The 16710-nt window shown below is 44.1% G+C and overlaps 1 protein-coding gene across 3 annotated transcripts in view; it reads right to left on the bottom strand.

Moving 5' to 3' along the window:
• Positions 1 to 9011: 9011 nt before the first annotated feature.
• arhgap45 (Rho GTPase activating protein 45) overlaps positions 9012 to 16710 on the bottom strand; it is a 131431-nt gene continuing 123732 nt past the window's right edge. For 2 of the 3 annotated variants that reach the window (XM_033046556.1, XM_033046555.1), the window contains exons 20-23: positions 15622 to 15830; positions 14584 to 14839; positions 13271 to 13373; positions 9012 to 10750 (exon numbers count right to left, since the gene is read on the bottom strand). In XM_033046556.1, the coding sequence (XP_032902447.1) occupies positions 10191 to 10750; positions 13271 to 13373; positions 14584 to 14839; positions 15622 to 15830 (1128 nt within the window). In that variant the 3' untranslated portion in view covers positions 9012 to 10190. The remainder of the gene's footprint in view (positions 10751 to 13270; positions 13374 to 14583; positions 14840 to 15621; positions 15831 to 16710) is intronic. The other variant, XM_033046557.1, reaches the window with a different exon arrangement.

The raw sequence follows: 16710 nt of genomic DNA on the forward strand, positions 1-16710 counted from the left end.
TGTCAAATGGACCTCCCTGTCCCCTCCACTCCTCTCCTCATCCCTGAGGGAGATATACACACACAGGTCAGTTGTAGGCAGCGTCGCATTTGCTGTGATCTTTAGCCGAATAGAGCAGTTGCCAAGATAAGGTCCATGAGGTTGACCTAGTGCCAGTGAAGTAATGCCCAGTCCGCACTTAATACCTTCAAATGCGTGCATGACAAATTGAATGGGAAATGTAAATGAATAAGAAAAAAAATAAAGTGGTGATAGGAATGCTGCAAATTTTTATTGAGAATAGAGCACGGGAAACATTCACCTCTGTTGCAATTTCAAAAAAAATCTGTCAATGGAAATTCGTATTGTGCCTGTGTTTGATTCGTATCAACCATTCATCACTCTAAATGGCACAATTTCTTGTTGGCAACGTGCAAAGCCATTGTTTTCCTGTCAACATAATCTTGAAAGGAATAGTATTTAGTCTGCCGTATTGCTCATTTATAAAGTCATAACAACTTCCCTTTACTAAGCTATAAATAAAAACAAATTGCAGATCACTTTGAAAAAAAAAGACGGATAGTGCAAGAGTAACTCATCAGGCCAGGCAGCATCTCTGGAGAAACAGGTAGCTGATGTTTCGTTTCGGGACACTTCTTCAGAATGATTGAGATGGCGGGAGGCGGAAAAAGGTGAAAGAGAGAAGGGGCAGGAGAAAGTTTGGCAAGTGATAGGTGGATACAGGTGAGGGAGCGTTCAGATAGGCAGATGGTTGGACAAAGGCCAGAGATAAAAGGTGTGAGATAAGGATAGTTACAAATTGTGAAGTCATCGGAAGGAATGTAGGTGGAGGGAAGAGGATGAGGAGAAATGGGTGCGAGGCCAGAGGAGGCACAGGGAAAAGAGAGGGGGGGAGGGGAAAATGGGTGGGGGTGAATGACCTAAATTTAGAGCATTCAATGTCGAAGGTCTGGGTATCTATGTACTGTATTTTCATTCCACTGTGCCAAGTGTGTTTTAAAATACAGTTACATCAAAACATAGTGATTATTTTGTGTAAGAAGGAATTGCAGATGCCGGTTTAAATTGAAGGTAGACACAAAATGCTGGAGTAACTCAGTGGGACAGGCAGCATCTCTGGAGAGAAGGAATGGGTGACATTATAGATACCTTGGGTCTCGACCCGAAACGTCATCCATTCCTTCACTTCAGAGATGCTGCCTGTCACGCTGAGTTACTCCAGCATTTTGTGTCTACCATAGTTATTATTAGTTTGATTATTTTGCAATATCAGGTTATCGGAAATAGATATTGACATGCCTTGTAACTTAAATTAGACTGATTTGAAAGGGGTACATTGTACATATTACACGCATGCATCCATGTTCTTAAAGTGCTTAGTGTGCATTATGCAGTGGACACTGAGTTCTGTTTACCCACCACCACCACTTCTGTGCCTTTCATTAATTCTGCTCATTCTACTCATTGCTCTCCCAGGAACAAGGATGAATAATTCTTGCCCTAGTTATTCATAGAGTCATAGACCGTGGAAACAGGCCCTTCAGCCCAACTTGCCCATGCCAACCAACATGTCCCATGTACAATAGTCCCACCTATCTCTGTCTGTAATACTCATTGTCAGAACTCTTGCATCCTTCTGGGCTTTATCATTGAGGTTTCCTGTTAGAAACATAGAAAATAGGTTGGCGGCGTGACTCACCTGTTGCAGCGGCCCCTGCAGCATGTCTGTCTTTTTTTATTTTTTGTCTAGTTAATGTTGTGTTGGTGTTTTTTTTAATACTAGTTTTAAATGTGTATATGTGGGGGGCGGGGGGGAAACCGTTTAAAATCTCTTCCCTGTCCGGGAGACCCGACCTTTTCCCTGTCGGGTCTCCGTTGTCGTTGGGGCCTAGCACCGTGGAGCGGCCTCCAACCTGAACGACCCGGGGGCTCGGGAGATTGCGGAGCTGCGGACTACTCACCATCGTGGGGTTGGCCGGCCTCGGAGCGTGGGGAGCGGTGGTGACTCGCTGCTGCGACTCGACTCCTGGGGCTCGGAGGCTCCAGCAACGCAGCCGCAGGTCCGGTGGACTGGGACATCGGGAGCTCGCGGGTCCGGGGGGAGAGAGAGACCGCTTCCCGGAGCTCCCGCAACGCGACTTTTCCAGCCCGTGTCGCGGGGTTGGAACGACCTGGAGCGGGGACGTACATCGCCCCGCGCGGCTTCATGGCCGTGGGACATTCCAGCGCCCGCCGGGGGCTCCAACTTTGTGACTTTTAGACCGGGAGCGGGGCCGTAAATCGCCAGGCAAGGCCTAAAATGGCCGTGGGACTTAGCATCGCCCGCCTGGGGCTTGGACATCGGGAGAGACATGGAGAACAGGGGAGAGAAAATACTTTGCCTTCCAACACAGTGGGTCCACTGTGATGGATGTTTGTGTGAATTAAATTGTGTGTATGTCTAGGAAATTGTCTTTGTTTGTATGGCTGCGGAAACAGAATTTCGTTTGAGCCTCACTGAGGCTCAAATGACAATAAATTGTATTGTATTGTAAATAGGTGCAGGAGTAGGCCATTCGGCCCTTCGAGCCTGCACCGCCATTCGATATGATCATGGCTGATCATCCAACTCAGTATCCCGTACCTGCCTTCTCTCCATACCCCCTGATCCCTTTAGCCACAAGGGCCACAATCTAACTCCCTCTTAAATATAGCCAATGAACTGGCCTCAACTACCTTCCCCTACCACCTTAAGGCAAAGTAGTAATGTAAAGGGAGGTGGTAGGGGAAAAGGGTGTCTGGGGTTTTGGGGAGAAGGCAGGAGAATGGGGTTAGGAAGGAGAGATAGATCAGCCATGATTGAATGGCGGAGTAGACTTGATGGGCCGAATGGCCTAATTCTGCTCCTACTACTTATGACCTTATGAGAATCGATATAGCAACAGTACCTTGATTATGATCTTAGTTCTTATGCTCTTGGACAATCTCCTTTGAGATGTTCTACTGAATATCACAAGTAGAATTACTGGAGAATATATGAGTGCAGACAATATAAAACACTGTGCTCACCTAACATGATGCTTTTCATACCGGGATACAATAAACATTCACAGGTTTTGTAAGTCGTAACCAATTCAACAGTTTGATATGCAACAGAAAAACTAATTTCCAATTAGCAGCATTTTATTCCAAGTCTGCAGTTTGTAGCAGCTCATTTTTACAGCATTTAGCAGGCTATTAGCTAAGGTGTTACCACAAACACTGTCAACAACATCACATAGTAAACTAATAGCATTTTGAGCAACAGACCCAGGACTCGTAAATCAGGCTTTGCCTCTGAATCCGTTGCCAATTGGTGCAGAATCCATTCAAACTGCAAGGCATGAGCATTGGAAACTGTAGACTGTACTCGAGGAGAAATCCCCCAGATGAGGTGACTATAAGGTGCGTTACAACCCAGCGGCATGAACACTGAATTCACTAATATTTGGTAACTTCTACGAATACTCCCCTCCTCCCATTCCTCCATTAAAAATCAGTTAACCAGTTCCACAGTTCACAACACTGTCCCTATCAACAATCGGCCTATCAGGGAGCCTCCCTGCCTGAGGTCACCTGTTGCGGGCACTGATTTGTCCTGTTTGGTTTTCTTGCTTCCAGTCCCCCCTTACAATCACTCTGAAGGGTCCTGACCCAGCACGTCACCTATCCAATATCTCCAGAGATGTTGCCTTGCTCGCTGAGTTACTCTAGCATTTTATGTCTATCTCTGGTATAAGCCAGCATCCGCAGTTCCTTTTTATTACATTATCACTTCATTGGCTCCACCAAAGATGTTTTTAAAACAACTCAGGATATGATCCAGGCACAATGTGAATGAAGCGCTACTCTTACTGTGGTTGTTACACTCCAGAGGGGAGTGACTGAAAGGGCTTTGGAAAAGGATTCAATAATAGCAAATTCTTGATGTGGAAAAATGTGTGGGCTTTGGATTAATTGCATGGTTTGTGCATTGTGTTAAATAATCGCAAGGGTCCAAACAATCTTGTGCTTCACCAGGAAGCTCCCTAGAACCTGATAACAGAGGGTGGTGGAACAAGCTGGCAGTCAAACAAGAGCACACCTGGACTATTGTTGGTCTCCTAATTTGGGGAAGGACATTCTTGCTATTGAGGGAGTCCAGTGCAGGTTCACAAGGTGAATTCCCGGGATGGCAGGACTGTCATGTGATGAAAGAATGGAGCGACTGGGCTTGTATTCACTGGAATTTAGAAGGATGAGAGGATATCTTATAGAAGCAGATAAAACTATTAAGGGATTGGACAAGCTACATGCAGGAAACATGTTCCCGGTGTTGGGGGAGTCCAGAACCAGGGGTATGCCATTTAGAACTGAGATGAGGGAAAACCTTTTCACATATTGAGTTGTGAATGCAGTGGAGGCCGATTCACTGGATGCATTCAACAGAGAGTTAGATAGAGCACTTAGGGCTAGCGGAATCAAGGGATATGGGGAGAAGGCAGGAATGGGATACTGATTGTGGATGATCAGCCATGATCACATTGAATGGCGGTGCTGGCTCGAAGGGCTGAATGGCCTACTCCCACACCTATTGTCTATGTAGAAATGGGTACAATTATAACATTTAAAGACAGGTACAGAGATAGGAAAGGTTTGGAGGGATATTGCCAGATGCAGCCAAGTGGAGCTGGTTCACTTGGTCAGCATGGATGAGTTGTAGGTGGATGACTCTAACTGGATCATAAAAATGTGCAGTCCCTCAGTTTTTCCCTGCGCTCTATGTTTACTGTGTTGCTCGTTTCATCTTGCTTACCTGTAGGCCTTTTAGTGGCTGCAAATAAAAATCCGGAATTCATTGCTTTGGAGGCCAAGTCAATGGACATTTTTAAGGTGGAGATTGGTAGATTCTTGATTAATACGGGTGTCAAGGGTTATGGGGAGAAGGCAGGTGAATGGGGTTGAGATGAAAAGATAGATTGGCAGAGTAGACTTGATGGGCCGAATGGCCTAATTCTGCTCCTATAACTTATGAACAGTTGCCAAGTTGACCACTTGCTATTGTAAGGTTACAATTCTGTAGTTGAGCTGCAGAAAGCTATGCAAAACAAAGCATTATAATTTTTAAATAATTTATCATCATCACATCCAAATTTTTGACCCATTGTTAGATCACATCTATGTTAGTTTCTTTTGAAGAACTCCATTTCACCCCCACTGTCTAGTCTGGTTTGGAGACTTTGTGCGGTAGGTTAAGGTGATCTTGGCTATAGTTTTAACGTTGCAGCTTTCTCTCATTTATTTTTCCCGAAACTGATCGGAATTTGACGTCTGTTCTGAGCTGAAAAGGCTTTCTGAAAAATGTGCCTGAAAAGTGGGACTATTTGAAGCATTTGCTACACTCACTGGCATCCTTCCTTCACTCGTTGCCTGAGATTTGGTAAAACATTCCTGGAGACCCAACAAGAGGAAATAAAAATATTACTTGATGACAAGCTGCATGAGATATTGGGACCAATGGTCAAATGATTAACAATGGGTTTGATCAAGAGGCCAGGATTGGAATATGGGCTACCGTAAGTTTATTTTGTAAACATCAGTTTGACTAAATTGGGATGGCAATATCTATTGTGTAGGAATGAACTGCAGATACTGGTTTACACCGACGAAAGACACAAAATGCTAGAGTAACTCAGTGGGACGGGCAGCATTTCTGGAGAGAAGGAATGCTATTCCTTCTCTCCAGAGATGCTGCATGTCTTGCTGAGTTATTTCAGCATTTTGTGGCAATAAATATTGGTCTTTAACAGATGTGTGCAATATGCTCTCCAGTCTTAATAACAGCGCATTAATTTGTGTCCATCTTAGGTATAAACCAGCGTCTGCAATTCCTTGTTATAACAGTGGGAATAATGACAGACACATCCATTATTAAACAGTATCAGAAATATAAATTCATTTGCTCATTTTTCTCCCGAAACATCCAAGAAGGAAACGTCGTCTATTTACATCGTCAAATAAAAATGCATAGAACTCTGACACAGAACAATTGCTTTTACATTTAAAATCCAAACATTATTCTGATCACATACACACATTGAACAATATGTGGCTGGAGATTAAGCCAGTCTTTGCCAGCATTGCTGAACCAGCATAGACCTGCAACACCGTGAGGCTGCACGTGTCCGCTTACAAATGCATTACCATTGCACCAATGCTCGTTTGCTCAAACACAGAATGGCCTTGAAGCAAAGTGGCAAAAAAATTGTGATAATAAAGCATCTATACCAAGTCCTGCTGACGACCTGATTGTATAAGCATTTAAAAATGAAGTGCCATATCATTAAAGCTTAAAGGATGTATTAGAATACAGTATTCATTCACCATTTATTGTACGGCATGTGTGGTCATGTGTTTTCATGGATTATTCTGTGATACTGAATAATGGTATTGCCCCTTGCTTTCACTTCTGATAGTCACCATAAGCGCATGAGCAACTTGGAGACTCTGTCAAATGAGAGGTGTAACACATTGACTCTCCCTTTGGTATTGGCATCAAAGTAGTCCCTTTGACGTGAAGTTGGAACAGATGTTGGGAATGTGCGGCAGCTGGATGAGCAGCCTTGAAATGGAGACATAGGTCATCACCAGAGGTGAGACTTCATCAGAAAAATACTATCCACGACTCCAGTACTCCAACACAAAATGGTAGGATTTGCACTCACAGGAAAGTTCAGGATCTTAATAATCCATGGAAACGGCTGTACTGATGGTCCAAGCAATCTCAATGGTAACCATTGGTTATACGACTGGGCTTATATTCACTGGAATTTAGAAGGATGAGAGGGAATCTTCCAGAAACATATATAATTCTTATGGGATTGGACAGGCTAGATGCAGGAAAAATGTTCCCTATGTTGGGGGAGTCCAGAACCAGGGGTCACAGTTTAAGTATAAGGGGTAGACCATTTAGGGCTGAGATGAGGAAAAACGTTTTCACCCAGAGAGTTGTGAATCGGTGGACTTCTCTGCCACAGAAGGCCAATTCACTGGATGTTTTCAAGAGAGAGTTAGATAGAGCTCTTAGGGCTAACGGAATCAAGGGATATGGGGAGAAAGCAGGAACGGGGTACTGATTTAGGATGTTCAACCATGATCATATTGAATGGCGTTGCTGGCTCGAAGGGCTGAATGGCCAACTCCTGCACCTGTTTTCTATGTTTCTAACCCTTGACAATTGGAGGCCACAAGTTCAGTTACCCAGGATCTGTGGTCTGAAATTCCCTGCCTAAATCTCTCTTACCTTCTTCTCATTCATTAAGTCTCCAATCTGCCTCAAGGTCTCCTTATGGGGTCTGTTATCAAATGTTCTCTGACGGCACTCCTGTGAGATGCCTTTGGATATCGTTCAATGGAAAAGACAAATTGTTATGGAGGGAACCACCCAGACATCTGACTGGCACTCGCTGCCAATGGGACTGCTATTACACACAGGGAAGGTGACAGACTGGGAACAAAACCTGTGGGATAATTGTAAATGGTTGCAGTGAAAGGCAATCAATGTTCCATTTAATAGTGTTCCCAATGCCCATACTTTAGAATGTATAATGGATTTTTTTAACCAAAAGTGCAGTAGATTGGGCATAACCAGGCTCAATTTCCTGCACAATAATTTCAGCACCTATATCATATTTGCTATTGAAAGCAGTGAAACTTGTGAAAATAATTTTACTGGTGCATGTGATCTTTTTTCCCCCACAGTAAATATTCCAGTGACATCCAGCACACATGATAGGAACATGGTTTGCCTTTCACATTACACTTGGCTCCACTTTCAGCTTACACATGCATTGAAAACCTGCTCCATTTTGTGGCCAGGTAAACCATCGCCAGATCCCAACTTAAACAATGTTTCATTGCTTGGAGACAGTTCATTTAATAAGCAGCCGTTGCTTTCCACACATATCAACAAACCCCAAACTCACAATGCAAAATAATTCCTTGGTTATGTACAACATCAGACCAAAATGCCTATAGGCTAGAGTATCTCACATACAGATGAACTGATACCATGTAGATACAAGGAACTGCAGGTGCTGGTTTACAACAACAACAAAAAGACGTCAAGTGCTGGAGAAATTCAGCAGGTCAGGCATCATCTCTGGTAAACATGGACAGGTGACGTTTCGGTTCGAATGTCACCTGAGCTGATATCGTGCTTGCCTTGGTTCTACGAGTTGTCTTTATGCATGTGTACTTTGTCCAATCTTCTCTTTAGTTGAAGCTGGTCTGTTAAGAACATTGACCACACATCTGCTTTGGTTATTCCTGCTTTAAAACCTGTCCCTCTTGATGCCAAAGCACTCTATTAGAATATAGAATAGTACAAACAACACCTCTTTTTTTGCTTGGGTAGCTTACAACCCAGCAGTATGAACATTGAATTCTCAAATTGTAGGCAACTTCTACAAACACCCCTCCTCCTCCTCGCTATGGCCTATGAGGTAATCTATTGCTGGACCTGATTTGTTCTGGTCTTTTCTTCTTTCCAGTCCCCCCCCCCCCCCACAATCAGCATGAAGAAAGGTCCCGACCCGAATCAACGCCTATACATTTTCTCCAGAGATGCTGCCTGACCCGATGAGTTTTTGTCCGCTGAGTTACTCTAGCATGTTGTGTCTATCTTTGGTACAAACCAGCATCTGCAGTCCCTTTATATTACAGTATGGGAACAGGCCCTTTGGCTGACAATTTCTGTGCTGATCATGATGCCAAGGTCAACTCTTATCTGCATGCACATGATCCAGGTTGCCCCATGCCCTGCATATCTCTGTGTCTATCTAAACCCCTTACAAATGGCACTATCATATCCGCCTCCACCACTTATTCTGGCACCACGTTCCAGGCACTCACCATTCTCTGCCAAAATGAATTTTCCACACATCTCCTTTAAGCCTTGCCCCTCTCACCTTAAAGGTATGCCCTATAGTCTTTGACATTTCCACCCTGGGAAAAACGTTCTGACTGTCCATCCTATTTATGCCTCTCATAATATTATTTACCTCCATCAGGTTTCCCCTCCAGAGAAAACAATCTAAGTTTTGTAATATTTCCATATAGGTAATATATCTAATCCAGGCAGCATAATGGTAAACTTCTTCTGCACCCTCTCCAAAGCCTCCACATTCTTCTTGTAATGGGGTGACCAGAACTGCACACATTACTCCAATGTGCATAAAAGACTCCAAACCAAAATCTTATAGAGCTGCATCAAGACTTACTGATTCTTACATTCAATGTAAACTCTAAGTCTTTACTTCTGTTATCCCAGATGCTTGAAGATTAATTCCTGCCGTTGATTTTTCGATCTGTTACCATTAAATATGAGCCGTTGTGTTGGCCACCAGAGATATGATCAATGTTTGATTCTATTTAATATAAACCTGCAGCTGATACTAACTAAAGTCTGTCCAGTGATGAAAGATAACTTCCTCTCCCTAATCGCATCCATCTGCAAAGCCAGGTCCAGTTCCAAGTTCGTTCTCTTCATTTAACTGAACCAATTTTCTGTGGAAGTGCCTTGCAATGTGGGTGATAGGATAGTTATGATGTCCACTGTGACCACAGCCTTGGAGATGTCTGTAATGGCACAAGGTGAATGAAAAACCTTTGACAAATGGACAAGTATAGGGTACTTTAAAAATATAAACCAGGTCTTATAAATCCATTCCTGGTGTTGCATATACTGGCTTCAGTTAATCAATTATATGCATCTTGCACCCTTTAAATAAAACATAATGGTTCTGCATCAAAACATATTTGCTTTCCACGAGTTGTAAGATGCATACTGTTGTTGTCTGGTCATGTGATGCCGTATACACGATGTCCATTTTCAGGCTGAATATAGGCCTCATAGCAGATGAGTCCACGGGCATGCAACTGGAAGTATCCCGAGCTAATTCTGCTACCACCATCATCTATTTCAACAAGTGATGGCTCCCACAGATTGTCGCCGGAAGCTTGCATCCTTTTCAGGATGGACGATGCCAGCAATGTCAACATTTGAAACATGGAAGATGGACACAAAAGAAGATGAAGGCTGAATATAGTCCTTTCTCTGTCCCAGTGCAGAGTATTTTAGCGCTTGCTTGTGGAAAATCCCTATTCTATAAGCAACTTGTGATAAAATACAATTAGACAAATTCCGGGTCCCGATTTTCAAGACCAATGTCTATTTTTCCATGACGCATCTGTACCCATGGCAACGGGGCCCGCTGCTCTCTGATATGGAGTTGCGCCCTGAAGTAAACAGGCCGCCGATTATTTCTGTCCACATTGTTTGAGTGGTTTGTGTTGAAATCTGCCAGGCTTTGGTTGGAATTACTGGGCTGGTCCTGTTTGTCGGCTCCAGTCAGATCCTGCCTCTCGTTCTCCGCCTGTGGAGGTGGACATCTTGAACATTCCTCAGCCTTCTCGCTCTCTGGTCCCTCAGTCTGGGCCTCGTCGCTGCCCAAACACCGAGTGTGAGCTTGCTCGGCCCGCTCCGACACAGGCTCTTCGCCTGCGCTGTCGTAGAGTGGAGGCTCATCGGCGCTGGTCACGCTCTCCTGTTTCTGCAAGTTCCCCTTTCCACTTCTCTGCAACCCTTCCTCAGATCCCGTACTAAATTCCGTTGTTGTGTCTTCCAGCTCACAGTCAGAGCCCAGTGAACGCTCGCGGGATTCTGACGACTTTTCTGATCCTAAAGAACTTTCTGTAAGAAGAATGTGCATATTATTAACACCATTAGTAGCAATGTTACAAAATTTTGAGATTTTAAAAATCAAGTCTGCAATTTATCCCATCAGATAAAGCATAAAAATAAGTTTAATTTGACACCTAATTCACTTTCATATCTCAAGTATTTGAAAAGTTATGGCCATTTTCATACTTGGAAATGAGCATCTAGTTCCCTATTGATTTTCTATGGACATAACAAAAAAGCTGTGATCGTGGACAGTCAAAAGCCCATAACATTCTTAAAAATTAAGAGAACTGAATGAAATTTTCAGTTATCATAGATTGAAGCATTCTGAAACAAATATAAAATAATCTTACTTGGATGACCTGAAATTAAAGCATTTAATTAGTTAGTTACCTAATTGTAGCTAATTTCAAACTTCAATTACTAGATCTAAACATCTATCCATTTCTTAATAAATGATTAACATTTTTAAATAGCCTAAGTGTCCAAATAATATTCACAAATAATTCACAATAAAACATGATTTTTAAATCTCATTTACATTAATTTATAGGCCAAATGGAAGGAATTTAGTGTTTAATTGCTGTAAATTAAAGTCCATTTAAATCAGCTTTCTAGTGGGATCCTGTGAACGCGCTGGTTTAGAACGTTCACATTGCGGTAGATTTGTGCCCTCAAATGCCCAGAAAAATACTGCGGGATATAATGGCCCAAAATTAGCTACTCGCAACATTAAACTTTGTATAAAGGGATCTTAAGAAGCCCTTTTTAACGTAAAAATAAACAGCCTACCTTCCGTTTTCCCCTGTATGAGATCCGGCCGGTTGCCGGTGGTCGGGGGTTTAGAGGTTAATTTTTAACCTACTATAACAAGTAAAGAAAGCCCTTAAAACTAATAATAGCTCAAGCGAGGGAATCTTCCAGCGATTTTTCGTTAATAATTAACTAGGCTGAAAAACCTCGATTTGAACAGCCTAGGGAAAATCGCGTTTTAAACCCGCCCCCCTCTAAACAGCGCCAAAATCGCGCACACGGGCTGGGACAGATTTTCAGCGACGCTTCAGGTACGCTTTGCAACATACCTATCATTAGGCAGTTTAGTTTAGTTTAAAGATAGAGCGCGGAAACAGGCCCTTCGGCACATCGAGTCCGCACCAACTGCACACTAACACTATCCTCCAAAATTTTACCAAGCCAATTAGCCCACAAACCTGTACGTCTTTGGAGTGTGGGAGGAAACCGGAGCACCCAGAGAAAACCCATGCAGGTCATGGGGAGAACGTACAAATTCCATACAGACAGCACCCGTAGTCAGGATTGAACCTGGGTCTCTGGCGCTGTAAAGCAGCAACTCTACCGCTGCGCCATCGTGCCACCCAGTGTGTGACAAAATTAGCATTAGCTTTAAAAGCCGTTGCCAATCATTTCTAATACGTTCACCGTAGAAACATCAACATTTACTCCTTTACCACAAAGCTATCTCTTCCTTTCAAACCACTCAAGAAACACAAAGAGTTTCCCAATATGAAGCAAAATGCTTCCCAATTTAAACCCCTTATCTTTGTATTTGGTGTGTGGCATAAATCCAAGCCAGGGCAGGTCCTACATAGTAAATGATAAAACCCTGGCAAGTATTGTAGAACAGAGAACCCCAGGGGTGCAGTAACATAGTTCCTTGAAGGTGGAACACAGTTGGACAGGGTAGCGAAGAAGCCAATTTGCACGCTTGCCTTCATTGGTCAGGACACCAAGTGCAGGAGTTAGGAGATCATATTGCAGCTGTACAAGACGTTGGTCACGCCATATTTGGAGAACTGTGTCCAGTTCTGATCACCCTGCTGTAGGAAGGATGTCACTAATCTGGAAAGGGTTAAGGGGTGATCAACGAAGATTTGTCCGGCTCTGGAGGGTTTGAGCTGGAAGAAGATTGGATCTTTTTACCCTGGAGCCACAAAGGCTGAGGGGTGACTTTAGAGAAGTATAGAGGGGCATAGATAAAGTGAACAGCAACAGACTTTTCCCCAGTGTAGGGAGTCAAAAACTAGAAGGCATAGGGTGGTGAGGGGGGAAAAGATTTTAAAGTGACATTTGTGCTATTTTTTCACATAGGCACTCCCCGATATATGTAATAGGTGACATGTAACTTTGCACTTAAAGCCCACTAGAATAGAGAGTTTTGAGTTTAGTTTACAGGTAGGGCATGGAAACATGTCGTTCGGCACACCGAGCCCATGCTGTCCATCGATCACCTGTTCTCACTAGTTCCATGTAATCCCACTTTCACATCCAATCACTACACACACTAGCGATCATTTACAGAGGCCAGGTAACCTTTAAACCCGTACGTCATTGGGATATGGGAGGAAACCGGAGCACCCGCACGAAACCCACGCAGCCACGGGGGGGGGGAGATCATGCAAACTCCACACAGAAAGCACCAGAGGTTAGGCCTCTACCAGCTGCGCCGCTGTTCCACCCTGTTAAATCTGTTAAAATCTAATCAACCACAGCACGTCCTCGTTTACTGACCACGATGTGCATCAGAGTCCAGCCTCGTTCTGTCAAACTCCGCAGTCCCATCGAGGTCGGGGACATTGCTTCCCAATCCCACTCTTGCCGTGGAAGACCCTCTCTGAAACAGAAACCTTCAGTTAGAAAGCCACTGATTAACCATGATGAACCAGCACGGATTGTTGGTTTATTAAGGGAAGGTTGCGTCTGACTAAGGATTGAATTTTCTGAGGAACAAGAAGGGTTACGCTGACTAGATAGCATGCAACAAAAAGCTTTTCACTGTACCTCGGTACATGTGACAATAAAATAGACTGCACAATTAGGGTCCCACAATCCAACAGAAAAGGACTCGTCTTCGATTTGTGTCGAATGATAAACTTATTCTGAGAAGCCAAAACCTACCACGCAATAGCTCACGACTCAAGTAAAAAGATGATTTGTACCAATTAACTTTCACAATTGATGTGCTTCCGACTTCCAGCACTCAGAGAGACACAGGATTGCCAGTAAGTCCCCGCTCCAGTCCACACTCCACCCAGACCCGGAAATACATAACCATTTCTTCTCAGCTATTAAGAGTAAATCCCAGAGCTCCCTACACAACAACACTACAGGAGACCTTAATCCCACAGACTTCCACATTCAAGTTGTTATTATGGATGGGCAATGAATGGCAACCCTATCAACAACACCCACTTCTCACAAAACAAAATATTAGTTTATAGAATTGGGCCATTCAGCCCATTGAATCTACCCCACCATATAATCATGGCTGATCTATTTTTCCCTCTCAGCCCCATTTTCCTGCCTTCTCCCCGTAACCTCTGATGCCTTTACTAAGCAAGGACAAGCTGAAGAAGGGTTCTGACCCGAAACGAAACTGACTTCAGAATTAAGGGACGGAAGATTAGGGGTAACATGAGGGGGAACTTCTTTACTCAGAGAGTGGTAGCGGTGTGGAATGAGCTTCCAGTGGAAGTGGTGGCGGCAGGTTCGTTGGTATCATTTAAAAATAAATTGGATAGGCATATGGATGAGAAGGGAATGGAGGGTTATGGTATGAGTGCAGGCAGGTGGGACTAAGGGAAAAAAGTTGTTCGGCACGGACTTGTAGGGCCGAGATGGCCTGTTTCCGTGCTGTAATTGTTATATGGTTATATGGTTATTCCTTTTCTCCAAAGATGCTGCCTGACCCACTGAGTTACTCCAGCATTTTAGGTCGATTTTTGATATAAACCAGTGTCTGCAGTTTTTTCTACAATCTCCGTTTAAAAAAATGCCCAATGCCTTGGCCTCCACAGCCGTCATATTTAGGAGAACGGTCCTACCTCATTGTAGATATCGGTTGGCGGTTGTTCATCACGAGTGTCTTCATCTGAAGCCAAGCTAAACTCTGCTTTAGACTCAAATATCTCTGAGTAGCAGACAATTAAAGTTTCCACAATCCGAGCCTGATGAGGATAATCAACCAGTGATGACAAGGACACCGTTGCCTCTGTTGGTCTGGGTCTCATCAGCGTAGGTCCAAATACAATACCAAGGTTGCTCGGAGACATCTTATTTTGCTGCTCAAGTTCTGAAATTCTAAGAATAATAGATACAAGTTAAGGAGAGTGCCAGAAGATATGAGGGGTCAGTTTTTTTATCATAGTCACAGAGTCATACATCGTGAAAACAGGCCCTTCGGCCCAACTTGCCCACACCGGCCAATATGTCCCAGTTACACTAGGCCCACCAGCCTATACTTTGCCCATATTCCTCTAAACTTGTTCTATCCTGTCTAATTGTTTCTAAAACATTGCAATAGTTCCTGCCTCAACTACTTCCTCTGGCAGCTTGTTCCTTACACCCACCACCATTTGTGTGGAAAAGTTACCTTTCAGATTCCTATTAAATCTTTTCTCCTTCACCTTAAAACTATGTCCCCTGGTCCCCGATTCCCCTACTCTGGGCAAGTGACTCTGTGCATCTACCCGATCCATTCCTCTCTTGATTTTATACACCTCTGCAAGATCACCCTTCATCCTCCTGCGCTCCCAGGAATAGAGTCCCAGCCTACCTAAATAGTTCAGACCCTCGAGCCCTGGCAACATCCTCATAAATCTTCTCTGTACCCTTTCCAGCTTCATCCTGGCTAATTCTGAATGCAATTACATTGAATAATTATAAAACCTTCGGATGAGAACTAGTGCTCCTCCCAATGGCATTCACTACTTGCTTGTACAACGGCAAGTATTCACACATGCATGTAGTTGTGGTCAAAACACAGACTCCTCCCTATTCTCCTCATCGCCGAAGGCACAATGTGAAGATTCGTTTAGCAATTGCCCGGCAGAGTTGCGAGTCGGTTGCCTGTCTGAACTCACCTGCTGAGATGTCGGATAATGTAGCGCAGAGTGGTCTTATTTGCTGGGGGTAGTTCCTTCAGCAGCTCCTTCAGCCGCGTCGCCAGAAGCATGTCCTCTTTGTCCACGGTCGCTTCTTTGCTCCTTCTGTCCCCGCTGGCCTGCAAGCTCTCCTTGGCCAGGCCCATCAGGTCATGGTAGAGGCGGAAGAGCATAATGGGTTCTGGAAGCTAACACCAGGAGCAGGGAAATCAGTTGACTTCATTTAGTTTAGTTTAGTTTAGTTTAGTTTAGAGATACAGTGCAGAAACAGGCATTATGGCCCACCGAGTCCGCGCCGACCAGCGATCCCCGTACACTAGCACTATCCTACACACACTAAGAGTAATTTACAATTTTACCGAAGCCAATTAACCTGCAAACCTGTACGTCTTTGGAGTCTTAGGAGGAAACCGGAGATCCCCGAGAAAACCCACGCAGGTCACAGGGAGAACGTGCAAACTCCATACAGACAAGCACCCATTGTCAGGATGGAACTCGGGTCTCTGGCGCTGTAATGAAGCAACTCTACCACTGCGCCATCGTGACGACCTAACTCTTCAGACATGAGCAGCCTCTCTGACAGGTTTATGCACAATGGTCAGGGATTGTCCGCTCTAGCTGGGCATGTTCCTGGTGCCTCTATCAACCGTTCACCCCCACCTTCGCAGTCTTACCCCTGGCCATCAAACAAACTCATTCTTGAACCATCTTCCTAAGCCGATCAAAGTGAAATAGCCTAGAAATGATCATACACCTACTCGCACCTGTTAGGGCAGCAGTGGGTGAAGGAGTCTTTGTCTGCTCTGTGGATACCAGGGATTAAGGTAGAAATTATAAACATACTTTGTATGTGTCACTTCTCCCCCAGTTATATTACCTGTATGACCTCACACTTTACCTCCTGGGAGAACACCTTTCCATTCTCTCAGTCATCCCATTTCCACTGTACTTGCTCTGATGGTAAGAGTATCTGCACAGGTGCTTCTGAAAGGTCTTCCTTTTTTCTGAACCGTGGCTGCCCCTATGCCTTTTGTGGACAGAGATCTTGAACAAATCTCCTCTACCTCC

The sequence above is a fragment of the Amblyraja radiata genome, chromosome 29 (genome assembly GCF_010909765.2).
Source record: "Amblyraja radiata isolate CabotCenter1 chromosome 29, sAmbRad1.1.pri, whole genome shotgun sequence".
Taxonomy (NCBI): Eukaryota; Metazoa; Chordata; class Chondrichthyes; order Rajiformes; family Rajidae; genus Amblyraja; species Amblyraja radiata.